Below are 27,696 nucleotides of genomic sequence, written 5' to 3' on the forward strand. Positions count from 1 at the left end.
GGGTGACCATATGAAAAGGAGGACAGGGCTCCTGTATCTTTAACAGTTGCATAGAAAAGGGAATTTCAGCAGGTGTCATTTGTATATATGGAGAACCTGGTGAAATTCCCTCTTCATCACAACAGTTAAAGCTGCAGGAGCTATACTAGAGTGACCAGATTTAAAAGAGGGCAGGGCACCTGCAGCTTTAACTGGTGTGATGAGGAGATTTTACCAGGTTCTCCATATATACAAATGATGCCTGCAGAAATTCCCTTTTCAATGCAACTGTTAAAGATACAGGAGCCCTATCCTTTTCATATGGTCACCCTAGTTTACGGTTTAAAAGAATGACTTGCATTTTAAGAAACCTGGTACAAAGTAAATGGGTAAGGAAGAAAATAAGCAATTATTATTATTAGCAAGCTGCTGTCTGCGTGTGTATCAGTCTGTGGCAGAACAAACACCCACAGGAAGGATAAAGCACCTCTTGATTCTCCTCTTGACCTCCACCACTGCTACTCCAATAGTAGCAATTGCCTCCATCCTTGGTGCCCTTCTTACCTGAACTCCATCCCTCCAGTTCACTCAGTTATCACTCAGCATTTGTCCCTCAACTTTGCTTCCCATTCCTTGGTGTGGCTTCATGGTTTTTTCCCCTTTCTCTTAGCTACCCTGGGGTCTGAGTGCTCCGTCTCCAGATCCGCTTTGTCAGCTCTTCCTAAAGTGAAGAGACGAACGCCATTACGGTGCACCCGGGATAGGATGCGTCTTCGTTGGATTCTGCTCGACAGGATATCTTCGCCGTTTCTCAGCTGCTTGCTTTTCTCTGCGTGCGACGTAGAACCGAAGTGTGCACACACTCTAAAACAGCCGTCGGGCACTTCACTTCCGTCCTGTTCATGCCGCTGGCTAGGTGGAGGCCTCCCCACTTGGCAGTGCAGAAGTGAAGTACATGGCCGTTGCAGAAACCGCTGCTCTTTTGAGCACATAGGTGTGCTTACATAGTTCCCGTGTATACTTGTACTTGTATCTGAAACCAGCTAAAGGCCTGCCAATGCAGGGTGTGGATTACTGAGGCCATAGCTAGACGGGGCAAAATCCCGGGGTGATGCACAGGGGATCCTGGGAGCAGGGAGGGATGATCCCTCCCTTGCCCTCCCCTTTGAGCCCGCTTTTTGCATGGTCTCGGGATGATCCTGAGACCACGGAACGTGTGTGCGGGCATCGTGGTTCCTCACGATGAGCTGGGAGCTGCGCACGGGGCACAGAGCTCCTCAGCAGCTCTGTGCCCATCGGGGTTGGGATGGGGGGAACGGGGAAATTAATTTAAAATTAAAAAACCTCACCTTTTGCGCACGACCGTTCATGCGACATCCTCTCCCTCCGAGGTCATTGTGCTCCACGTATAAACAGAGGGGGAGATCTCCATCATGCTAGACCCTTAAGTCTAGCTTAGGTCTGGGTCTCATCACCCATGTTGTGCGTTTCAACACAGTCTGCTTGGATTGCCCCCGTCCATGGTGTGTACTGCAGGGAATCATGAATTGGTGATGTGAATGGGCTATATGGGCGGGGGTGGGGGGGGGAATTGTACCGATTTCAGAACCGTAGCTGCAAGAGACCTGAAGGACATCAAGGAGATTCCAGTGTTTCCCCTGAATTTCTGGTTCTCATTTCAAATCAAAGTCAGTTTCTAGTCCATTTTATTTCTGGAGAGACAAGGGAAGACGTGACATGGAGTTCGTATGTTTTGACTTGGGAGTACTTTGAACGATCTTCTGGGTGGGGGGTGAGGGCAGGGAAAGGCCATCTCTAGCATCAGGCAGAATAAGAAGACAGCTCTGTGGATCTTAAAAGCTTTCATTCTCTCTTCCAAAAGATGTTGGTCCAGTTAAAGATGACAGCATCCCTCCCCAAATAAAATAACTCTAAGAGAAAGTCAGTGTCTTTGTCCCCAACTGGCAAGTACGCTTATCTTTAGCTGTAGAACCATACAGTTCAGTGAGATTCATTCTGTACCAGGAACAAATTGAGCGAACCAACCATAGCCAGTGTGTGTTGCGAATACAGTAGGATCGCTTGTCTTGGTTTAGGAACCATTCAACCTGTTGAGTAAGTGAGTGTCCAGATGCAGTAACTGGGGCACCCTTGGCTTCTGATTGGCTCTTGCGTGATGCTGCTCGTCAGTGAAGTTAGCGCTGTCGGAGATTTGGCACAGCAGATTGTCTTGATCGTCTATGTTTTGCTTTTTGAAAACACCAGTCGACGTAACCCCATCTTAGGTCCGAAAGGTATGGGGTGTGGGAAATCTGTGATTGGATATTCGGATTCTACACACACACAAAAGCAGCCACACAGAACAGGCAGGTGCTTCTGATTTTGACACCTAATCGTCAGCCTGCAACCTTCTTCTCTCTGGCCTTCCTTCTTCTCACATCAGTCCGCTGGTTTCTGTTCACCACTCTGCCGCAAAGATCATCTTCTTGGCTTGCTGCTCCGACCATGTTACTCCGCTTCTGAAATCTCTTCATTGGCTTCCAATTCACTTCAGAATCCAATATAAACTTCTCCTGTTAACCTTCAAAGCTTTTCACGGTCTAGCTCCTTCCTATCTCTCCTCTCTCATCTCACACTATTGCCCCGCTCGTGCTCTTCGCTCCTCTGATGCCATGTTTCTCGCCTGCCCAAGGGCCTCTACTTCCCTTGCTCGGCTTCGTCCATTCTCTTCTGCTGCCCCTTACGCCTGGAACGCTCTTCCAGAACATTTGAGAACTACAAGTTCAACCGCAGCTTTTAAAGCTCAACTAAAAACTTTTCTTTTTCCTAAAGCTTTTAAAACTTGATGTTGTGCGGACTTTATACTGTTAGTTTTACCCTACCCTGTGCCTGCTTACCCTACCCTGTGCCTGTTTGCATTCTCTTCCCCTCCTTATTGTTTTACTATGATTTTATTAGATTGTAAGCCTATGCGGCAGGGTCTTGCTATTTACTGTTTTACTCTGTACAGCACCATGTACACTGATGGTGCTATATAAATAAATAATAATAATAATAACAACCCAGGTCCATGGGGGACATCTTCGAAGGAGGAGGTTTTGGATTCCTCAGAAACTCCACTCTCGTAGAAGACATGGAGCAACCTGAGCAGTCCTGTTGCCTGAGGTCCTAATGAACTCCTTCAAACCATCCCGAGTCCTGCTGCGGTTCCTCACTCCCCACCTCCGTCCCACGGCTCAGCAGAGCACCGGTGCCAATGGACTGGGTGGGACACTCAGTTTTGTTGAGGTTGGAGTGCCTGGCTGGCTGCCGTTCATTCAGGAGTAAGGGTCTTCTCATGAGGATGAAGATCCCGACGTAGCTACTGAAAAAGCAGGCCCAACTGCAACTGATGAATTCGTGCCAGCTAGTCTTTCAACAGACCTTTGTTGAGTTAACAGATCCCATTGAAGCTCTTGTTCCAGCTGTGGCCACAGGAGACTGACCTGTGTACTCCATAAAGCAGGCACATAGTAGCCCTATTCAGGGTTATTACTCATGGCTAGACCAATGTGTGACCGGGACAGTGCTGACCTGCTCCGCCTCCTGGCGTCTGCGCACATTGTGAGAATGACAACAGGGAGGCAGCCTTTGCCTGTATAGCTGAATGCATGAAGGTTTCTGCATCATCTGAAATGCCGTGCAGTAGGGGTCCCAGGTCATGTGGCACCTTTGCAGGTCTGGCTCAAGACATTTTGCTGCCTGGGGCGAAGGACAAGATGGCGCCCACATCCCCTCCTGTTCTATGTACAACATCTAAATGGACTGGCAGTTGAATCTTTCTTCAACACTGACAATGGGACAGCGTCTTCTACCACACCTGAAGACAGTAGGCTAGCTTAGGGGACACAAGGCAGGCTGCATGGGCAGACTGCAGCTCCTCCAGCATCTGCTGCCTGAGGCGAGCACCTCACTTTGCCTAATGGTAGGGCCGACCCTGCACCTTTGTGTGTATATCTGTACACTCAAAGGCCCCCGTCCATGCAGATGTTGGTGCAGTTGTCAGGGATGGGGCTAGACCTGCACGTCTCCACTCCCTGATCAAGTCTTGGTCTATCCATGAGTCACAACCTCTGAAGAGATGCCTAATGACTCCCAACATTGTTGGGTATGATCCCAGTGAAACTGCTGCCTCAAGTGAACTGGTGCTAAATCTGTCATCCTTAAAAATCCCTATACAGACAGTTATTTGGGCATCCCACTGCATGTTGACAGCAAAAATTCTCACTCCTGGGGATGGTGTGGAGGGACGGGGGACTGGCTGGTTTGGAACCATCCATATGGCCATTTTGTGTACATCCAGTGGCCCCTACATCATTGTGTAAAATCCAACATAGGTCCTACGTAGAGTAAACCCAATGAAATGAATAAGACTTTTGTTACTCATGACTAATTTAAGTCCCATTCATTTCAGTGGGTCTACTCTAAATTTACCCAATGTCTCTAGACACGTGCAGGGCTAGATCATGTTTATTTACCTTGGGGGTGCAGAAACACTAGCCTGTGGCCCTAATCCAGACTCCAGGGTTCCTCAGTCAGTCCTACAGGGTTTACTGCAGTTCTTCCAAGGGGTGGGCAGCCAGGACCTTGGAAGATTTCCACCCGGAAGGAATCTCAGCTGTTATCTCCAAGCTGAGATTGGAGATAACAGCAGGGATGCGAACAGTGGCTGATTCAGCTAATGGCAGGGAGAGTGGCACACAGGGAGCCCCTGCCGCCATTATATCCCATCTCAGCTTGGAGATAACAGTAGGGTTGCAGCCGCTGGTTTTCCCTGGGCTGGGAGAAGCACAGGAAAGCTAAAATGGGAGTGGGTAGGACTAGATAACATCAGTGTGTGTGTGTGTGGTATAATCCACCCTCAGTTTAGATCTCTCTCCACCCCCCTTGATTTATATGAACATGCGTCTACACATCTGATTTGCACAATTGCGGGGATTCCCCTTTGAGCTACCACGGGGTAAAATCCAACTAAAGTCCTACTTAGAGTAGACCCATTGAAATGAACAGGGCTTTAGTTAGTCATTAACTTAAATCTCATTCATTTCAATGGGTCTACCTTAAATTGGACTTTAGTTGAATTCTACCCCTGGTTCTGTGTTGTGTTGATTCATGTTTGTGTTATTACTTCACTTCTGCAACATTTTTGCTGGTGTTTGCTGTTATTTTAATGAATGGTTGTTTGCTACCTTGATATTTTTAAATAAAAGTTAGTTCTCCCCTAAAAATGTACCCAGTGCGATACACCTGCTATCCTTTTTCTAACATTCTTGGCAGAACTGTTTCCTTAGATTTCACTTTCTCCCATGATGAATAGCTGATGCTGTATGAAAGATCTCTTTCAACCTTGCTATTCTTGTTTTGGTATGTTTCATAATAAATAAAATTAAAATAAATATGATAGCACAGAATCTTTGGCAGTTCTGTGCCAGATACATTAATAGCGCTTATCTTCCCTGGCCAGTTTTTTTTTTTTTTTTAAAGCAAGGCACATAATGTTTCAGGGTGGCTCATTGCCAACTCTGGCGCATAAAACCACACAGATAAGCTAAACAGTGGTTCGCCTTGTTGTCTCCCTTGGGCTTATTGTCTGTTGTTTTTTAATCTCGAGCTGATTAATTTGTTCAAGGAGAGACAGGAAAAGGAACGGATAAGACAAAGGCAGCGATCGCTATGTAAGAAAGGGGTAGAGGGAGGAATGCTGTGGGGGACAGGCCGTAGCAGAGGGGTAGAGCACCCGTTTTGCAGGTAGAAGCGATTCAGGTTCAGACCTTGGTAGGGCCAGGAAAGGGTCTTGCCTGAAACGCTGGAGAACCACTACCAGTCATGTTGGCAACCATGAGCTAGAGAGACCAGTGGTCCGACCTGGTCAATGGCAACTTCTTATCTTCCTGATGTTGGGTATTATAACAAGACACACTTTGGGAGTCGGGGTTGAAAGTTGTGTGTAGAAATTGTGTGTGTTGTGTGTGAAATGAACAAAGTTACGGTAAGGAGATCCATTTTCTGCTTCGGGATGCCCAGTGAATGTTTGTGTTTTGTACTTGGACGGAAGACCACTGAAGAGCCTCACGTATGTTCCTCTGAATTGTGAGAGGAAAGGCCCAGCGTCAACGCCCAGCACTCTTGGGGAGCTGCTGGAGTTTCCTTCTTGATGTGTTTTAGGAGGCAGGCAAAGAATTCTTTGTTCCGGCAGGCCTTTGGCAAATAATCTGTCTGTGCCAAGGACTTTTAAAACTGCCGTTTTAAATGTTTTAATATTGAAATATATTTAAGATATTTTTAACTTTGTATATTTCTATTTATATGTTCTAAATGTGTATGTTTTACATTTTGTAATGCCGCCTTGAGGCCCAGCATTATACACAGGATATTATAATAATAATAATAATAATAATAATAATAATAATATAACAACAACAACAATAATAGGGTCTACTGGTATTGGCACCTGTCCTCAGCTCTTGGGAATGTGTGGCCATTTAAATTTCTTACCTTCATAAAGTTTAACTCCCGGGCATTGTGGGAAATTAAAATGGCGGCTCCATTGGAATGCGGTTGCTGTCCAGGGAAGCCCATCAGCAAGGCCTGCCAGTGGGTACTTTGCTGAGGAGCTTAGCCTGGCTGTTTATGGGATAGTAATAGGATTGTTTCCTCGCCCCGGACCCTAAGATTGTCTTCAGTTGCCTTCTTTAGGTATCCCTGTCAAATGAACTGAGGGGGTGGCTTCTAAGGAAAGGGCCTTTTCCATGGTGGCACCCAGATTGTGGAATGAGCTTCCCACAGAGGGTTGGGATCTTTTTGATGCCAGGTGAAGACCTCAATTTCCCAGGCAGTTTAGTCTTTTGGTTTCTGCTGTTTTTAAATCAGTTACTGTATTATAAAATCTTTACGCTGCTGCTGGTTTTTACATTGATTCTATATTGTAGTTTCAAACGCCTAAAAGTGTTATATTAATTTGGGGCCTGTATTTTAAGTTTTTAATTGTGGTGAGCCACCCGGAGAGCTTCGGCTATTGGGCGGTATCGAAATGTAAAAATAATAATAAAAGAAATAAAATAAACAACAAGAGCAGGAACTGCCCAGTAATATACATATTTACATTAACAGAGCTGAATGTTTTGACTCTGGGAAGTAGAGGGGGAAATTCACGTAGAAAGAACATTGTTGTTATTAACGTTTACATACCAGCTGTTTGCTATCAAGGTGGTGTACAACAATTTAAAACCATAAAACCATAACACAATAAAACAAGGATATTATAAACATGGGTAGAACCATCCTTTGCCCCAGTCAGCATCTGGAGGGGGTGGGCATAGGATAGTTTAGTTTCCTGGCTCTGACCTTCCTTCCCCATCCCGTTCATAGCTGATGTGGGGAGAACTGCTCTGGCTACCTCTCTGCGCTCGGAAAACAAAGGGCAGAGTCAGGGGAAAGGGTGCGTTGTGGGGGGCGAAAAGGGAGGAGGTCGGACTGGCTCCACTAAGCCATTTCCCATGGGTGCCTCAGGGGCATGTCTACACCAGGGGAGGGGGAGGATCCCGTGATATGCTAATCACGAGCTCCTCCCCCTCAGTCCACATGGGCCACGCGACGTACCAGGCATCATGCCAGTCGCGGCGGCCATTTTTTAAAAAACAAACGAGCTGTAGTGGAAATTAAAAGGTAAAACACACAACCCACCCACCCCCTGATCCCCTACCCACCCCGATGGGCACGGAGCGCCTGAAGAGCTCCGTGCCTGGTTCCTGGCTCCCCGCGTTCACTCGCGAGGAGCCGGAACGAAACTGGGACGGTTGCCCACACCTCCCGGGGTCGTGGGACGACCCGAGACCATGGGAAAAATCGGGCTAAAAGCCGTCCCGGTTATCCCAGGGAAATGGAGGGATCATCACTCCCTGTCCCCAGGATCCCCTGTGCGTCATGTGGACGCACAGGGATGATCCCGGGGCAATCCCCGGGATAAGGCATCGTCTAGCCATGCCCTCAGCCTCCTTCTCTTCACCACTGAGGTGCCGCTGCTAGATGGGCGAAATTGCAAGCTCATTGCAAGATGGTTTAAAGATGGCCTCCTCTCCCCCGAAGCCGTCTTTTTGAAATCTTACTCTCCTAGCCCATCGTAACGTTCTCCAAACTAGTTCCACTCCCAGTTACAGGTTTCGGGGGATTGTGAGGTTCGCTGCCCCTTCTGGACAGCAATCTGCTGGGGATGCTTTAGCTCTGGAATTGTTCCATGAAGCAGGTGGCTGGACTAGATGTTTAACAAAATCCTCTCCAGGTCTGTGGTCCTCAACCCTTTGAACCTGCCATTGGTCGCTGACAGTGTGTGCCTTTTACATTTTTATTTCTTCAGTTGACCATGTTGTTCCTGAGCCAGGCAACAGTTTGCTGTCTGCGTTTGACCAGTGGCGAGAATGGGCGGACAGCAAGTCCTGCTGCGATTACTCTTTGCATGTGGACATCACAGAATGGCATAAAGGGGTTCAGGAGGAGATGGAAGCCTTGGTAAAGGACCATGGTAAGTTTGAACATTCATTTGGGGTTTTCTCAACAGTGGTTATGTGTGTGTTTTCCCCCAGGGTGACACAAAGCCAAGGCAAGACGTCTGAGGACTTAATTGAATTCATGTCGATGGCTGTCAACCAGCTCTTGACCAAGAACCCACAAACAGGGCACGGTGCAGCTGCGCCCTCCCAACCATGTTCCCCAATATAGGCTTACTGTCTCTGACACTGGCGGTAGCACAAAGCCATCAGGACTAGTAGCCGTTGATAGCCTTCTTCTCCTCCTGATGGATTGTGTGCCTTTCCTGGCTTGGACTATTATGCCTCTTTTCCTGTAGCCTCCAGAACCAGTGGGTATTGGAGATGTGGTGGGGTGGGGCTTACAGAAGATGACAGGCATGGCTCTTATTTCAGTCACAGCTTCAGCTTTGGTTCCCTTTTACGTGTCCGTTCCTCTCTCTTCCTGACAGGAGTGAATTCCTTCTTGGTGTACATGGCCTTCAAGGATCACTTTCAACTAACGGATTCTCAGGTAGGGCCATTTCTTGGTTTGTGCTCCCCCCCCTCCCATCCCGGATGGGCCTAGTTGTGTTATAATGGCCTACTGTACAATTATACACACGGAAAACTGGACGTAACCACAAGAATGTCTTAATTCCTGAATGTAAAAAGCAGGCTAAATCAGTAGGCCAGAGCTGCCTCCTTAAAAAGTCTGTGCCAAGAGGGTTGTCAGATTTCTCCTGCTGAGTGGGAGGCGAGTGTTTCTCAAGCAGCAAACAACCCCTTGGGCCTTGCTGTCTTTGCTGTCAAGTGGAGCTTTTAAATCTTACGTAGACCATATTTCTCTTCTCCTCAGTGGTCCTTGTGATCTGGGTGACAAGCTGGGCTCTAGATTTTTTGCCTACAACTCCCAGCATTCCTTGCTATTGACTATGCTGGCAAGGGCTACTGGGAGTTGTAGGCCAAAACAGGTGAAGAGTCCCAAGTTGCCCATCCCGGGCCTGGAAGGAGAAAGCAGAACCTTCCTTGCTCTTATTGGTCAGTAGGGGTCCCTGTGTGTGATCACTAGAGATATTTATTTACCAAATTTGTATACCACTCCATATCTAAAAGAGATTCTGGAGCAGTGAGCATAAGAAGTCAAGTAGAAAAAATAAATTAAAAAAGATTACAGCACATATTAAAATTATACTTTTTAAAAAACAGAATGCCCATAAAAAACGTGTCTGTTAAAGAATGCTTCCTGGAAAAGAGCTGTTTTCAGGAGGCGGCAGAAGCAACACAGTGTTGGCACCTGCCTGAGCTTCCAAAGAAAAGGGGCCACCACGCTGAAGGCCCTTGTCCTGGTGGACTCCAGTCGGGCCATAGGTCCCTGTGGAACCAGCAGGAACATGCCCTCTGATGACCGCAGCGACCAGACAAGTTGGTAAGGGAGATGTGCCCTCTCCATGCTGCTCTGAGCTGAAGGGGCAGGATAAAAATTAGAGCGGGGGTCTCAAACGGTGGTCTGTGAGCTGCATTCGGGTGATCCACGGAAAGACTGTGGAACGCTTGAGAATGTTTGTACATGGCCCTGCATTTGAGTTTTACTTCTTGACCCTGTTCAGACGACACGCTAAGTCACGGTGGTTATGCATTTTGAGTCAAACATTATTTATTTATTTAAGCATTTTTATGCCGCCATTCAGCCAAGAAAGGTTCTCACGGCGGCTTGCAAAAATATTTCTTGACAGTCCCTGCCCACAGGCTTACAATCTAAAAAAAAAATGACACAAAAGGAAAGGGGATTGGGAGGGAAGAGGAGGGGGGGGGGAAGAAAAGCAAATTCTGGCACTACATTCTTAGTTGCAAAGTTCAGCAGTGACAGTTGGCAGCAGGAAGGAGTGGGCTCTCAGTTGGAGCTGGACCCAGGCATGATGGAGAGGTGCCTGGCTGCTGCTTCCTCCCTCACTGGTGGCCTCTGCAGTGACAGTTGGTAGCAGGAGGGAGGGGGCTCTCAGCTGGAGCTGGACCCAGGCATGATGGAGAGGTGCCTGGCTGCTGCTTCCTCCCTCACTGGTGGCCTCTGCAGTGACAGTTGGTAGCAGGAGGGAGGGGGCTCTCAGCTGGAGCTGGACCCAGGCATGATGGAGAGGTGCCTGGCTGCTGCTTCCTCCCTCACTGGTGGCCTCTGCAGTGACAGTTGGTAGCAGGAGGGAGGGGGCTCTCAGCTGGAGCTGGACCCAGGCATGATGGAGAGGTGCCTGGCTGCTGCTTCCTCCCTCACTGGTGGCCTCTGCAGTGACAGTTGGTAGCAGGAGGGAGGGGGCTCTCAGCTGGAGCTGGACCCAGGCATGATGGCTTAACGTGTTGTGTGAACCATTCCTACACACAGGTTATGCATGTGTGTTAACCATTTGCTGCGAAAGGGTTAATGGCCTAACTATGGCTTAGTGTGTTGTCTGAACAGGGCCATTCTGACAATGGACATCAAGACTATTTTGACTAGGGCCATATGATTAATCAGGCTAAGAAGCCCCCTGGCCTAATTCCTGTGATTTTCCTAATATGGTGCTGGTGCAGTCAGTTATACCAGTTAAAAGGGCTCTTCTCAGTGGACTCACCTAGGGTCAATGATTTTCATAAAACTTTCCATGTATGAATGAAGCTGCCAGTGCCAAAGGCGAAAAAAATAGTCTTTAATGTGAATAATGTATGCCCTTAGATTTAAAAATCAAACACAAAAATGCAGTGGTCTGCCAAGTTCCTTTGCGATTCTCAAGTCATCCATGAAAATAATAATAAATACTGAGAATAGTTATACAGCTGTCCGGGAGGTTTGTATTCAGTTTTTAAAATGTACTGACTCAACCAGATAACCATTGGAATTAAGTTCTATTGAGTCCAAGGGGCATTTGAACTTAGAACAGGAGGGTGTACCTTTAAGGAACAATGAATCAATTGGGAACTTAGATCAGCCAAAACATCGCCTTTCCTTTCTGTCTAGATATACGAGGTCCTGAGCGTGATCCGTGACATTGGTGCCATAGCCCAGGTCCACGCTGAGAATGGTGATATCATTGCTGAGGTAACTTCTAAGAGTGTGCGCTGTTAGTAGGGCCAATGCTTTGTGTACACTGCGGTTTATGGAGTAGTGTAAGGAACAGCACCCTCCACCCGTGTTCCCCAGTTGCTGGGGAACATGGGTGGGAGGGTGTTGTTGCACCATGTCCTGCTTGTTCATCCCTGGCTAAGGGCTGTTTGGCCACTGTGTGAACAGAGGGCTGGACTAGATGGACCCTTGGTCTGATCCAGCATCAGGGCTCTTCTGATGTTCTTAAGAAAGGAGAGAAATTTCCCCAAGCAGCTTCTGATCTAGATTTTGGCAGTGGGTTAAGTGTGTCAAACTTCTTCAGACCAAGGTCCAACTTCTATTTCAGAGAAGCTCTCAGGGGTCGTATTCCAGTGGTGGGGCAAGGTCAAAGGCTAAAAAGGGGTAGGCCTCAAATACAAACAAAACCTTTATATTTGAGCTTATAGTCTGTACTAGTGCTGTACTGAAAATTTCGACCATTCCTTTTCTGGCATTTTGTGGGTGGTGGAAAAACAAACAAAAGAAAACTCGGGTGAAAGAGGCTGAGAGTGGTGAGAATTTTCTCCTTGGGGAGGGGGACAGGGTTTCCACATACCTTTTTAAATGTAGCCAGTTGTTGAGGGGTCTTCTTTCTTTCCTTTTATTTTTTAAAAAACACCCCCGGCATTTTCAGGAGCCCAGGAGTTCTTCCTGAACGCTTATTGAAGAGGGTGAGGTCACATGGTCTCCAATAGGTGTTCACTAAGAACTGCTGAGCTCCTCCAAATGCCAAGCAAAGGGGTGTGGCTGTTTTTTGAAAAACTAAAAAATAGGAAGGCCCCTCAGCAATCGGCTACACTTTAAAAAAGGGGTGTGGAAGTAGAGGGCAGGATTTGGCCCAACACTAGTCTTTACTGCATTAGGAGAGGCATTTCAGCCTTTTAGAATTGGAAAAAAGAACACACACAAAAGCGGAGAAACTACCTTACAATCAGGAGACAGGGAAAATGGGCCAGGGGAAAGGTGTGTGGCCATTTGGGGAACATGGGAGCCCTGGAATTGGCCCAGAGGGGCCAGCTAGACTGAGACTCGATGCTTTTGGGCTAGATGGATTTGGAATATGGGTAGAGGTATGCATTTGTTTAGTAACAAATGAAACATAGAACCAAGTGTGCCCCATTTGGTTTAATTTTAACTTATTATGAAAAAAGAAGTTGGGAGTAACCAATGGGCATAACCTGGCTTTGTGTTTTTCTTATCCCATTCATCACTCATTCAAGGCTGGATCATTCTAATGTCTGAGGAATTCCACAGGAGTGGAGGAATGGCAACCATCAGTAGTGGCTTCCGTTCCCTGCCCTGGAATGATTTACCCTATTTCTTCGATTCTAAGACACACTTTCCCCCCCCACATAAACATCTCTAAAAATGGGGTGCGTCTTAGAATCACGGGTGTGTCTTAGGGTTTTTTTTTTCTGTTGGTGGTACTGAAATTAGTGTGCGTCTTACAATCGATGGCGTCTTACAATTGAAGAAATACGGTAGCATCTGCAGCATTATGGGAAAATTAAATAGTGGGCACCAGGAGTCCTCTGCCATAGGAGGTCTCTACACCTCCTATGGCTCTTTACATAGGATGAGTTTTTAATAACTAGTGTAAAACCCATGTCGCCATGGATGCTAGCAGCCCAAGTGAGGGCTCCCGCGATGCCAGTCCTCCAGAAGCTGAATGGAGGCTACTTTCCTTCAGCATAACCCTCGCTTCCTCGTACCTGTCACTGCTGAGTGACATTCGTTTCTTCCCCTCAGGCCTCAAGCCCACCTCTTTCCGTCTTCCTCCACATTTTAAAACCCGGCTTTTTCTGGGGCCGGTTCTTTTCCTCTGCTACCGCCTCAGAGTGTTCACCACCGCCTCCACTACCTCTCTGCCATGAATATGGCCTCTCTAAGAGTGGGCCCGACTCACAAAGTTCAAGGCCCTCCCTCCATCCCTGCTTTTTCTGTTTTTCTCCCTGGCTGGCACAGAGCTACATGGTAGCTGTAGTTCCCTGACTTCCTCAGGCTCTTGGCCATTAAAGCTCAAGCTTTGATTTTTTTCTGACTGTCAAAATTTTCTGCACGACTATACTGCTCAAGCTTTAGTTTAAAACAAAAAATGAGCAAAACCGGCCTGATAGTTCTTGAGCAGTAGTAGTAGTTGTAACAACAACAACAACAACAACAATAATTCTTACCAGCCTCTCCCTCTGGATTGAGGCAGAGAACAGCATTGAATACAAAAATACTATAAAATACATAAAATTGATTAAAAACATATAAAACCAATACATTATTTAAAAAACAGTCTGACATATTAAAATTTGACTGGGTAGGCCTGCCAGAAGAGATCAGTATTTATGGCTTTCTTAAATGCGGACAGACTTTTAAGTTGGTGAATCTCTCCCAGCAGGCCGTTCCACAGTCTGGGAGCGGCAGAAGAGAAGGTCCTCTGGGCAATAAGCCTTACACTACCATATTCTTATATAAGATCAACATGAATGGAATTATAAAATGAAAAACAGAGCGATTCTTTCATGTCTTTATATAAGGCAAATGTTTACTAGCGATTGCATTCATTAGAAGTTGTTCAGGTTGATAAAGGAGACGCCCACAGGGATGGGGTTGGAGAACCCAGACCGGAACTCTCGGAAGACTCTTTGACACTTGTCATTAAAATATGCCTAAGCTGTGCTCTTTTTCTTTCTGTTTTAGGAGCAGCAAAGGATCTTGGAACTGGGCATCACTGGTCCTGAGGGCCATGTGTTGAGCAGGCCTGAAGAGGTGAGCATGTACGACAAAGTTTTGCTCGTTCCTTTGCTGGGGCAGGGACAAAAACACCAGCAAATTTTAGTGTTCAGCTCTCTCTGCCAGTGGCTAAGACTTAGGAGATGCATTCCAGCCTTTTAGAATGGGAGAAAAACACACAGGATCTGGGGAAAACACCCAATGACTAGCGATGGATGGAAAGGGGGCAGGAGAAGGGGATGTGGCCAGATTTGGCCCCTGGGCCTGAGGCTCTCCACCCCTATTATACAGGATGTGGGCCATGGAGGAAGATTTACACAGAGAGAGAGAGAAACAGACAGACATTCATGGTCACATTTGTGTGCCCGTACAACACAAGCTGTCGCAGGATGAAGCTGGAACGTGTTCAGAGGAGGGCAACGAGGATGATCAGGGGTCTGGAAACAAAGCCCTATGAAGAGAGACTGAAAGAACTGGGCATGTTTACCCTGGAGACGAGAAGGCTGGGGGGAGGCATGATAGCACTCTTCAAATACTTGAAAGTTTGTCACACAGAGGAGGACCAGGATCTCTTCTTGAGCATCCCAGAGTGCAGGACATGGAATAATAGGCTCAAGTTACAAGAAGCCAGATTCCGGCTGGACATCAGAAAAAATTCCTAACTGTTAGAGCAGTCTGACAATGGAACCAATAACATAGGGAGGTCATGGGTGCTCCTACACTAGAGGCATTCAAGAGGCAGCTGGACAGCCACCTGTCAGGTATGCTTTGAGGTGGATTCCTGCTTTGAGCAGGGGCTTGGACTCGATGGCCTTATAGGCCCCTTCCAACTCTATTAATCTATGATTCTGTGATTAACTTAGCATGCTGGCATTCAATGGCCGATCTCTCTTGGTGTGTTAACATTACACTGGACAAGGATTTATATGTGCCTCATCCACTGGGGATCACTGCACCATGGATGAGAATTTATGGGTGGCCCATGCCGTTTATAAACTGGCCCTGAGGAGTAATGGAAGAGATGAGGGGCGTAGGAGGGAGACACTTCTGAGAAAGTTGCAGCTTCAATGCGAACGGACTACAGATCTCAGAAGGAGCCAGAAATGAAGTGTGTGTGTGTGTGTGTGTGTGGCGGGGGGTGAGGTGTGTGCAGTATTGGAACAAGATGGTCAGGTAGCAATGAGGCAGGCCATTCTCAGATTTCTTAAAGATGGCAAGGTGGAGAGGGTGGCTATAATGGGGAGGGGGAGATATTGTCAGTAAAAAGGCAGTCGGAGGGAGAGGTCAGGGAGAAAAGACTAAAGACGGCTGGGTCGGAGAAGTCGGTCTACAGCTGGTGGGCCACTTCGTGGACAGAATGCTGGACTAGATGGACCTTTAAAGGGCTCCATCTTAGGTTCAGCAGGGCGCTTCTTAGGTTCTTAAATTTATGTTACAGAAGCATGACAGAAAGTTCAGAGGGGACCATGAGAGAGAGAGAGAGAGAGGAGCAATGCAATGTTAAAGGGCATGGAGAAAAGTTGGAAGTGTAGAGGGAAGAAGGCTCTTCTAACAGAGGGGGTAGTAACTCTGTCGGTGGTAGGAGCAGGCATCGAGGAGCCAGATTTCACAGAAAGGAAGGAGCAGAAGGGAACAAGCATTCGAGGGTGGGAGCCAGACATGGAATGAAGTAATGAGAGAGAGAACGTAAGGGAAGACTGGAGGCAACAAGTAGTGGCAAGGTTAGGTAAGAAGAATCAGGTCCACTTTTCCCCAAGGTGTTGTTAAAGGAGACCCCTTAGTTTTCTGCATCTCTCCCAAACCCACTTCCTGGGCCAGGTGGAATTCTGTCTCTGCATCACAGGAAATGAGGCAGGTGGATCTCTTTAGAACAGGTCAGGCCCAGGTGCACCTGCTAAGCTTCTTCCGTGCCAGTGTCAAGATACGGTCAAGGTCCTTTAAAGCATCCTCTGGGGAAAGGATGCTTTTCCTCTGGAGGAGGAAAAGGAGGAGGAGGAGGAGGAGGAGGAGGATAGTATCTGAAAATGAAAAACTCAGAGGAGTCCCAGTACAAAGTGGGTTAATGACATTTTGGCAATGTGCAAGATGTGACTAAGTCCATCCAGGCTGGGTCGGCAATGCGCAGTGCCCAGAGGGCCTTGAAAGGCGACATTTGTCGGCCGTGTCTCCCCGCCCACATGGAAAAAAGCTGCGGTGTTGCTTCATGCGGTTTTAGCAAATGATTCTTTGCCACAAGCGAGAGTTTGCAACAGTTTTAGTTTAGGAAAATGCAAGTCATGTATGTGTGCGGGTGGGGGGATGCATTTTATAAAATTATGCTTATTGTGGGCCAATCGGACAGGGAGATGTTTGTTAGTTACAATGTTTATTTAAGCAGTAAAATACATTGCAGCGTTTAGAAGAAATCCAAAGCAGAAAATAAAATTATTATAACAAAAAAGGTTCCACATGGCACTTAATATAGTGCTATAATTCTCCAGCAACATCCTTCTCTGTGGCCAAGATCCTTCTGTACTATCTACTCACATGTTCAGCAAGCGTCCTTTCTTATGTTATTGAGAAGTTTACTATTCACATATTGTGGCGACTTTATACTTTCCTATTGATTGAAGCTGGAGGGATTACTTCTAAATTCCCTTAAATATCTCTGTTGTCCCATAGACAGTTTCTGTATCCATGGATGGGTTTACTTGCTGTTTTCCTGGATTTTTTAAATTTTCATTTTCATGTTAAAATTGCAATATTTTGCTGTTCTTTCTTGCTCTCTCATAATACTAGAACCCAGGGGTCATCCAGTGAATGGTGGGAGATTCAGGGCATACAAAAGGAAAGATTTCTTCACACAACACATAGTTAAACTATAGAATTCGCTGCTGCAAGATGTGTTGGCCAGCAGCTTAGGTCGCAATCCGAACTCGGAGCCTCTGCATCCAATGCAGAGCGGGATGAGCAATGGATGCGATCTTCGCCTCAGTGCTTCTTCCGCTCTGCATTTTGGCTAGATGGGTATTTTTCGCCCATCTAACTGGGAGGGAAGGAGGCCTGGGGATCTGTCTTCTTATATGTCGCTTGCATGTCGCTGTTAATTCCTTTTAGGGCTTCATTTTCAAAAGGGGAAATATGGAAGGCACTTGTTGGAGTGGAGGGTGGGGGCGCTCTGCTCATTGCCAAGTCACATCTGTGCTGCTTTTCCTTCCCATAGGTCGAGGCTGAAGCCGTGAACCGAGCGATCACCATTGCCAACCAAACCAACTGCCCCTTATATGTCAGCAAAGTGATGAGCAAAAGTGCAGCTGAAGTTATTGCTCAGGCCAGGAAAAAGGGTACGTTCTATTAATAGCAGTGTCATGGAAACTTCCTGTTAATTATTCCACTCTGGTTTCCTTGCCAATGTCGTATGGCTCCCTCTTGGATATATTTGCGTTCTCTGTCCAGACTGAATTCTAACATTCTGAGCAATTGGCTTTTCATGGGGAACTTGTCCTGCAGCCCAAAAACAGCTTGTTGGGACATTTGCTTTCTAATCCAAGTTTCCTCTTTCTCTGTTTTGTTCCACCACCTGGCCCAGTTGCCTTGGTAACGCCTTTTTGCAAATACAAACAAGCATTCGGGCATTTAATTCTCTTTAATCATGTCCCAACCCTGGCTTGCAAACCCTCTCTCTTTCATCTTTCCTCCAAAGTCGCTCTCCTTCTGTTGCAGCTCTTCCCAGCATCCCTTCAGGCTCTCACCTGCCCAGAAATAAACTCGGTTTCCAGATGTAACAACAGCTGGCAGAGGAACAAGTGTTTTGATATTTATTTTCCTGTTCAATAAGAATGGTGCTTCGTGATTGGTAGAATCTGAACCCAGATGAAGTCTGGGCAAGTTTCACGACTGCAAATGTCAAGTAGAGGGTAGCCCTGTTCATGTCTTACTTAAGAACATAAGAACACAAGAAGAATCTGCTGGATCAGACCGAGGGTCCATCTAGTCCATAGTGGCCAACCAGCTGTCGACCAGGGATCAACAAAGCAGGACACGGTGCAACAGCACCCTCCCACCCATGTTCCCCAGCAACTGGTGCACACAGGCTTAGTGCCTCGGACACTGGAGGTTGCACATAACCATCAGGGCTAGTAGCCATTGATATCCTTCTCCAGGAATTTATCTAACCCCCTTTTTAAAGCCATCCAAATTGGTGGTCATCACTACAACTTATGGTAGTGAATTCCAGAGTTTAACTCTGTGCTGTGTGAAGAAGGACTCCCTTTCATCTGTCCTGAATTTCCCACCAATCAGCTTCATGGGATGGCTCATGTATTCTAGAATGATGGAAGAGGGAGAAAATGTCGCCATATTCTCCACACCATGCATGATTTGTACACCGCTATCATCTCACCTTAGCCTCCTTGTTTCTAAGCTACTTATTTTTATTATTATTTTTATTTATCATACTTATACCCCGCTCCTCAGCCAAAAAAGGCTCTCGGAGCGGCTTACACTAAGCAAAAAAGACAGTCCCTGCCCTCAGGCTTACAATCTAATAAAGACATGACACACAAGGAAAAGGAGTCAAGGGGGGAGGGAGGGAGGGAGGAGAGAGAAAGAGAGAGAGAGAGAGAGAGAGAGAGTCCAGCAGGAGCAGGCCCCGATGTTACTTCTGCCTGCTCCTGTCCCCTCGGTCCTTCTTCTTCCCCACAGGGCCAAGATGGCAGTTTGCCCTGTGGGGGGGGTGGGAAGAGTCCAGCAGGAGCAGGCCCCGATGTTACTTCTGCCTGCTCCTGTCCCCTCGGTCCTTCTTCTTCCCCACAGGGCCAAGATGGCAGTTTGCCCTGTGGGGTGGGGGAAGAGTCCAGCAGGAGCAGGCCCCGATGTTACTTCTGCCTGCTCCTGTCCCCTCGGTCCTTCTTCTTCCCCACAGGGCCAAGATGGCAGTTTGCCCTGTGGGGGGGGGGAAGAGTCCAGCAGGAGCAGGCCCCGATGTTACTTCTGCCTGCTCCTGTCCCCTCGGTCCTTCTTCCCCCCCACAGGGCCAAGATGGCAGTTTGCCCTGTGGGGTGGGGGAAGAGTCCAGCAGGAGCAGGCCCCAATGTTACTTCTGCCTGCTCCTGTCCCCTCGGTCCTTCTTCTTCCCCACAGGGCCAAGATGGCAGTTTGCCCTGTGGGGGGGGGGGGGAAGAGTCCAGCAGGAGCAGGCCCCGATGTTACTTCTGCCTGCTCCTGTCCCCTCGGTCCTTCTTCTTCCCCACAGGGCCAAGATGGCAGTTTGCCCTGGGGGTGGGGGGAAGAGTCCAGCAGGAGCAGGCCCCGATGTTACTTCTGCCTGCTCCTGTCCCCTCGGTCCTTCTTCTTCCCCACAGGGCCAAGATGGCAGTTTGCCCTGGGGGGGGGAAGAGTCCAGCAGGAGCAGGCCCCGATGTTACTTCTGCCTGCTCCTGTCCCCTCGGTCCTTCTTCTTCCCCACAGGGCCAAGATGGCAGTACTTGTGTACGGGAAGCTTGTGTACTGGAACAGGTCCACCTCACCCATCCCACATGACTAGCTAACCTTGCCCCTGATGTTTGCCCATTAAGGGCAGGAAACAGCAAGAAGGGAAAGGCACTCATATGTCACAAAACCAGAGAGAAGATATTCTCAGAGGCCTGGGAAAAAACTTCTTTATTGAGCCCAAGGTGTTTCGGAAAGAAATTTCTTTCCTCATTTTGAAACCGAAGAAGCATTGATAAGTTCTTCTGCTGTATATTTGGCAAAAGAGAAGCGAGGAAGGACATTTCTTTCTGAAATGCATTGGGCCTAATAAAAGGTTTTCCAGGCACCAGAGAATATTATTAGGCTTGTTGAGTGCAGAGATCTGAAACAGGGCCCCTGTGCATGAGCAGTTGCTCATGCCTAGGGCTCTGTGGGATAAAGACACCTGTGCAATTGCATGGAGCCGCTGTATGCAAGCAGCTGGTAACACACAGAGCAAGGTGTTGAACCATAGACCCATGGGTCACACCTGGCCTGCTTGGGATTTCAATCTGTCTCAATCAGGTGGACAGTAACAAAGGTGTATTTAGAAAGCAAAGTCCAGAGGTATCTGTTGAACTGGCAGAAACTGCAAGGAGAAAGCCAGAAGCGCGGAGCAGGTAGGAATGGGCTTTGGCTGATTGGGCCCTAGAAGTGGGCCGCAAGAGTCAATGAAAATTATCCAGCCCAGATTCACCTGTTGCTGCAGTTCCTCCTTAACGAAACAGGGAAGGCCTGAGCCACGTTAGCCCTGACACTCCTATGTCACCGGTTCTGTGGTCCTGCTTTGCCACACGAATCCATATTTAGGGACCAGTCCACACCTTTCGTCGCAACAACCCAGGTTTGCCACCAGAGGTCTAGTCAACAAAGAGCAGTAGTCAGTCATGGCTTTTGGGAGAGCATGTCTTGCATGACTGATGCCCACGTTTGCAAAACATGTCTTTGTCACACTCAGGTTTGGATGCTTTTCGGTGTACACTTTTTTTTTTTTTTTAAAGCATCAGATGTGAAGCGGCCGTAGGGCTGACGTCCATCTCTGGCAGTTGTCTCCTGATTTGAGGACCATGGCCCAAATAAGCCGCCTTGTTTGGCTTTAGCTGAGCGTTCTTGTACTTTGAATCCTTCCTCTGAATTCCAGTCTTCAGAGAATTACTGTTCAAGCAGCGTCAAGAGCTCCTATTTCCTCTCTCTTTCATTTATTGCTTAAGCCTTATTAGTTTCTATTTAAAGCGTCCCTAAGTGTGGGTGTTTTAAGCTGACGATTTCTCTCTCTCTTTCTTTTCCTCCCTCCCACAATGCAGAAAGAATTTCGACTGTGATGCAGTCTAAATAAACACAAATTAATGAGATCATTTTTCCGCCTTCCGGGGGTGGGGGATGTTGCCATTGTAATCCTGGGAATGTTTACTTGTATCCTGGCAGAACAGGATTGCTAAAAGGCAACATGACGTGGGAGCAAAATGTATCCTGCCTGAAAAGACCCCTGCCCAGCTTTCCTTAAAATCACTTGCAAGGAGGCTGTTCCTTGAAGGGGAAGGAGCTCTGTGCATGCTCAGAGGCCATCTCTTGCTACTTCATACCCCACCCCCCATCTGAGCTCTGGGTCTGTAAACCAGATTCAGGGTCTTATCCAGGAGAGGGACATTTTCAAACCCACCCACCCCAACAACAAGCAACATTTCTTTGAAGGTGTTTGGAGTGACTACAAAGCATCCAAACGGTCAGAATGAGTTTCTTTTCAAGCAAATTTTGACCCTTTTGGCACTGTGGTAGCTATAAAGCACTCCCTTGAGAGAGGGAGTGGTGCCGGCCTCTTTAAAAGAGGCGGTAATTAGACCACTCCTGAAGAAGCCTAATCTGGACCCGGAGGATGTTAACAACTATAGGCCGGTGGCTAATATCCCTTTCCTGGGCAAGGTGCTTGAGCGGGTGGTTGCAGGACAACTCCAGGCACTCTTGAATGAAACGGATTATCTAGATCCATTTCAATCGGGCTTCAGGCCTGGTTTTGGAACGGAAACTGCCTTGGTCGCCCTGTGGGATGACCTCTGTCGGGAGAGAGACAGGGGGAGTGCGACCCTGTTGGTTCTCCTGGACCTCTCAGCGGCCTTCGATACCATCGACCATGGTATTCTTCTGGATAGGTTGTCTGAGCTGGGAGTTGGAGGTACTGCGTTGCAGTGGTTCCGCTCCTACTTGGATGGCCGATTCCAGAAGGTGGTGCTGGGGGATTATTGCTCTGTGCCGTGGCACCTAAGCCATGGGGTTCCACAGGGCTCTATCTTATCCCCTATGCTGTTTAACATATACATGAAGCCGCTGGGGGAGGTTATCCGGAGATGTGGACTGAGGTGTCATCAATATGCGGATGATACCCAGCTCTACCTTTCCTTTTCATCAAACCCAGGTGAGGCAGTGGCTGTTCTGAACCAGTGTCTGGGCACGGTAATGGACTGGATGAGGGCTAATAAACTGAGACTCAATCCAGACAAGACGGAGGTACTGTTAGCGGGTGGTTCTTCTGTCCGGCGAGGTGATGTTTGCCCTGTCCTGGACGGGGTTGCACTCCCCCTAAAGGATCGGGTCCGTAGTTTGGGGGTGCTCTTGGATCCAGAACTGTCACTTGAGGCACAGGTGAACTCAGTGGCAAAGAGCACCTTTTATCAGCTCAGGCTGATATACCAGCTGCGCCCTTATCTGGACAGAGATAGCTTAGCTACAGTTATCCATGCTCTGATAACCTCTCGTTTGGATTACTGCAATGCGTTATACGTGGGGCTGCCTTTGAAAACGGTCCGGAAACTTCAACTGGTGCAAAACAGGGCAGCAAGGTTATTAACAGGGACTGGCCGGCGAGATCACATTACGCCAGTCCTTTTACAACTTCACTGGCTGCCAGTCCAGGTCCGGGCCCAATTCAAAGTGCTGGTATTAACATTTAAAGCCCTAAACGGTTTGGGGCCAGGTTATCTGAAGGAACGCCTCCTCCCATATGTACCTACCCGGACCTTAAGATCATCTACAGGGGGCCTTCTCCATGAGCCCCTGCCAAAGGAAGTGAAGCAGGTGGCTACTAGGAGGAGGGCTTTCTCCGCTGTGGCACCCCGGTTGTGGAACGAGCTCCCCAGAGAGGTCCGCTTGGCGCCTACACTGTACTGCTTTCGTCGCCAGCTGAAGACCTTTTTATTCACTCAGTATTTTAACACTTAATTTTAACTTAAATTTAAATTTTACTGTTTTAACTCTGTATTTTAATCCTATATCAACTTTGCTGTGTGGTTTTATCCTGGTTGCGCTTTTTATACTGTATTTCGTAATTGTGTTTTAAACTGTTGGGTGTTTTACTGTGGTTTTAATTTTTGTGAACCGCCCAGAGAGCTTCGGCTATTGGGCGGTATAAAAATGTAATAAATAAATAAATAAATAAATAAATAAATAAAGCAAGTGAAAGAGTCAAGAAAGGCTCAAAATGGCCGCTTTTAGGGATGGCAAGGGCTGCAGTGGTGGGCAACAGGGGCCACATGTGGCACATGGACCTCAAGTTGGCCGTCTCTGGTCTAATCCTTACTACTGCAAAATAAGTTCCAGTTAAAGAACATAGGAAGTCAGGCCTTTTGGTCCATCTAGCTCAATATTGTTCACACTGACTGGCAGCTGCTCTCCAGGGTTTCAGGCGGGATTCTTTCCTCGCTCCACCTGGAGAAGCCGGGGATTGAACCGGAGACCTTCTGCATGCAAAGGCACATGCTCTATCACACTGAGCTATGTCCCCTCCCTGGCCAAGCTCTGGAGAGGGAGAAGAAAGTCTCCAGGGAAAGCCACAGTCTTGAAAGGCAGCTAAGAAATGTGTTCAGTAAACTAAATGAATAAGAAACGATTGATATTCAATGTGTGGGCAAAATCAAACCGGAAACAATAGCACTCAGTGTGTTTGGAGGGAAAAATCCATCACCAATAAATAAGGCAGTTGGACCTATTTGACCTTGGGTCCTGCGTATGCTTTCCAAACGTTTCTCCATATAATTGCTGGAGAATCATCTTCTCAGTCATTGCAGAAGTAGTATTCAGTTGGTGTCTCAGCCCAAAGGCTGCCCATATACTTTTTGTTCATTATTGACACTTTTTCTGCCACTCTTCCTTCGAAGGAATTCAAGTGGCCTAAATTATTCTTTTCCCAACCTCCATTTATCTTTCAACAACCCTGTGAAGTAGGCCAGGCTTAGAAATAGTACCTAGTTTAAGATAATCAAGGGAATAGTCCAGAACGTTTGGAGGGCACCTGGTTGGGGAAAGGTGTGTTAGATGGTGAATACTATTTGTGGTTGGCAGTAATGGTAACATTCACTTCCAAGATACTTAGTTTTAGCAGTGTTGGTACGCCCTCATCTGGGCAGAGGTTGGCTGCTCACTTCCCATTTGGATGGGTATCTTCTTCAGCCCAGATTTGGATGGGCAGGGGGCAAAGAGAACAATTACTGAATCCAAAACAAATCACACACACACACAACCACTCGCCTTCCTTACCAGTTGCTGCCACCAGGTTTAGGAAGGTCTGCCTTTAACTCAGCGTTTCTAAAAACTGCTATCAACTGGATCAGCCTTGGTCATGTAGACTATCCAGATGCAAGAAAAGTGAGCAACTTGGCTGGCATTGCTTATCCCCTCCCATGCACATAGGAGCCCTATTAAGGCTGTGTGCCTCAGCAGGAGAATTGCAATTTGTGTGCTGTCACCCCCTCCAATGTCCCTGCGTGTGCCAGTCCCAACCCTTCCATCCCCGGCCTTCCGGCTAGTAGCCTCTTAGCCAGCTAGTAAAAAATAAAAATACGGGCAAGTAATTTTGGTTTGCCTGTTTACAAGGCTGGCATAATGGTTTCTGGGCAATGGGCAATGGGGTAGGGCTACTGCCTTCACGCCCTACATGGGCATTGCCTGGAAGCATCTGGTTGGCCGCAGCTGAAATTAAGATGCTAGACTGAACCTTGGTCTGAACTAGCAGGACTTCTTCTTATGCTCTTATTGTTGGTCTAAGCCAGCTTTCCCCAAGCAAAAGGGGTGGCAGCTCTGCCCGCTGCCATCTTGATTTCCCATGAATAGCTCTGGGCAGGTTACTTCTCTTTTGTGATTAACCATGCCCACCCCTGGCAGCCATTTTATGGTTGCGCCCAGGAGAGTTTTGCAAATTTCCAGATGTGCCTGTAGGCCGAAACGTTTGCTTACCCCTGTTTTAAGCAAATCAAATTATATGTTCAAACTTTGACCACCATCTTTGTAAACAAGTCCATGGAAGTTACTTGCTAAGGAATTATTAGCCTGCAATTTCCATGTCGTGGAGGTTGGGAGAAGTGCATTGTGTCAGAAGTTCAGCAGTGGTTGTATCTACCCTCTTCGTATCATCCTGTTCTATAGGCACTGTGGTGTATGGGGAGCCCATCACAGCAAGCTTGGGCACTGATGGTTCTCACTACTGGAGTAAAAACTGGGCCAAAGCAGCTGCTTTTGTCACCTCTCCACCACTGAGCCCTGACCCAACTACTCCGGACTTCCTCAATTCTCTGCTGTCCTGGTGAGTAGGAGCGCCCCTTCCTTGAACGGCTATAATCTGCACTTCAAAGGTGAAATTCAGTACCCCCTCCCTACAAAAAAGTAAGAATGCTGAATTCTGTGACCTCTGCAGATTATTAAAGTGGAATCAAAGCAGGATGCACATGTTCTGAGAGCAGTACTCACCGTTGCTTTTTTTTTTTTTTACTTTCTGGAATTTTACTCAAACTTAGTCGAAGAAAAATGCATTAAAAAAAAGCTGGCCAAAAATGTGTATTTCCCCCATAAAATAAAGCATGAACATGTGCATTTTCTCAAGTGCGAATTTGCGCAAATTTGGACAACTGGAAAAAAAATGCAATTCCTTCCATTTGGAGATGCTGGAACGAAAGGCACCTGGGAATTGGCAAAATGTAGATGGAATGAATTTTAAAATCCATACATCCCTGACTGAGGTGTAGGAGTTCCTCCAGTAAGGTATGGGTTATGTTTATGGGCTGCTTTGCGCAGTGTGGTGATATGGCCAAGGGATGTCAAGTGCCAAACAAGCCAGGGGGACCATATGAAAAGGAGGACAGGGCTCCTGTATCTTTAACAGTTGTATGGAAAAGGGAATTTCAGCCTGTGTCATTCGTATGCATGCAGCACCTGGTGAAACTCCCTTTTCATCACAACAGCTAAAGCTCCAGGAGCCCTGCCCTCTTTTGTATCTGGTCACTCTAGTATAGCTCCTGCACCTTTAACTGTTGTAATGAAAAGGGAGTTTCACCAGGTGCTGCATGCATACAAATGACACTGGCTGAAATTCCCTTTTCTATACAACCGTCAAAGATACAGGGACTCTGTCCTCCTTTTCATATGGCCACCCTAAAACAAACCAATAAGGTTCAACTATGTAATAACGTCAAGTCAAATCAGAATGAGAGCAGTGCTTCCTGCCCTCACTCTGAATGGGTGATCATTTTCACCCCATTTCTCAGATCCTCAACAATTGCCAGAGAGGGAGTAGCAGAACACAGTGTTCCTGCATCATCCTACTCACTGCCTAATCCGTGCAACTTGGGAAAAGATAGTCCACTGTGGAATCAGTGGGGTCAGATTCATAGGATTCCAAATTCATTTGATTCCTTCGCAGATGTCTCCAGCATCAGTAGCTGCAGGGGTGAATTTTCATAGGGCTCAAGTGACTGTAATGCGTAGGATGATTCAGGAAAGCTGTGTTATGAGCACAGCACTCACCACTCTCTGCATCCAAGCCAATGTCTCCTTCCACCCTCTTTGTGGCCTTCACTCTAGAGCGTGTTTCTTTCCAGTGTTAATTAAACATCTGCCCAAACAGGTTTTACAACTGCCATCAGCTCCTCCCTGTGGTGCAAACTTAATTCCTCTTAATTGCAAATACTCACAGAGGAATTGTTCAGTCATTGGCTCTAGGTGGCATTCCCCCCACAACTTTTAATCGCTTACCATTTGGATCATCAGGCATAGGTAGATGTTAAACATGGTGTGAAGTCCGATAAGACCATTGCAATTTTAGCCTGTGGGCAGTTCCTGTCTTTGATCTCGCTTGTAAGGCGTGTGGACTGGAACATGCTTTTGAAATAATAAATATTATAAACATGGGAACGTGCCTTGAGTTAACAAAATCAACAACCATTTGCCACGGTGAAGCTTCATACATGCTGCACTTTTCTTCAGATTTTTTTTTCACCTTTTGGTCCAACATTCCCCAGTTTCCTGTATTAGATATTCGTGGGATTCTTCTCCTACAAACACCTCTTGCTCTATTGGCTGCATTTGTCCTTTGCATTCAGCTATGGTTTTCAAGTTGGTTGGTTTCGAACAAACCATAATTAACATTAACCAGGTTTGTCCCTTCGGACCACACAATAAACTGTGGTTAAGTAAAAATGGAAGTGAAAGATTCCAAATGTCTCCTCGTGGAGGAGAGGGGAACCATAACATAGCAACAGGGTTAGGGTGACCATATGGAAAGGAGGACAGGGCTCCTTTATCTTTAACAGTTGTATAGAAAAGGGAATATCAGGAGGTGTCATTTGTATGCATGCAGCACGTGATGAAATTCCCTCTTGATCAGAACAGTTAAAGCTGCAGGAGCCCTGCCCTCTTGACCAGATACTGTTGTGATGAAGAGGGAATTTCACCAGGGGGTGCATGCATGCAAATGAAACCTATTGAAATTCCTTCTTTTATACAACCATTAAGATACAGGAGCCCTATCCTCCTTTCCATATTCTCAACCTATCCCTTTTCTCCAGAGAAAAGACTGTCCCCCCACCT

General features: G+C 47.2%; 1 protein-coding gene across 5 annotated transcripts in view; it reads left to right on the plus strand.

The window, feature by feature from the left end:
* The window catches only part of DPYSL2 (dihydropyrimidinase like 2), a 92,682-nt gene that overhangs the window by 51,539 nt on the left and 13,447 nt on the right, over positions 1–27,696 (plus strand). For all 5 annotated transcript variants that reach the window (XM_063139596.1, XM_063139597.1, XM_063139592.1 and 2 more), the window contains exons 4-9: positions 8,372–8,536; positions 8,993–9,054; positions 11,509–11,589; positions 14,326–14,394; positions 17,561–17,681; positions 25,261–25,417. In XM_063139596.1, the coding sequence (XP_062995666.1) occupies positions 8,372–8,536; positions 8,993–9,054; positions 11,509–11,589; positions 14,326–14,394; positions 17,561–17,681; positions 25,261–25,417 (655 nt within the window). The remainder of the gene's footprint in view (positions 1–8,371; positions 8,537–8,992; positions 9,055–11,508; positions 11,590–14,325; positions 14,395–17,560; positions 17,682–25,260; positions 25,418–27,696) is intronic.

Source organism: Elgaria multicarinata, chromosome 12 (genome assembly GCF_023053635.1).
Source record: "Elgaria multicarinata webbii isolate HBS135686 ecotype San Diego chromosome 12, rElgMul1.1.pri, whole genome shotgun sequence".
Classification (NCBI taxonomy): domain Eukaryota; kingdom Metazoa; phylum Chordata; class Lepidosauria; order Squamata; family Anguidae; genus Elgaria; species Elgaria multicarinata.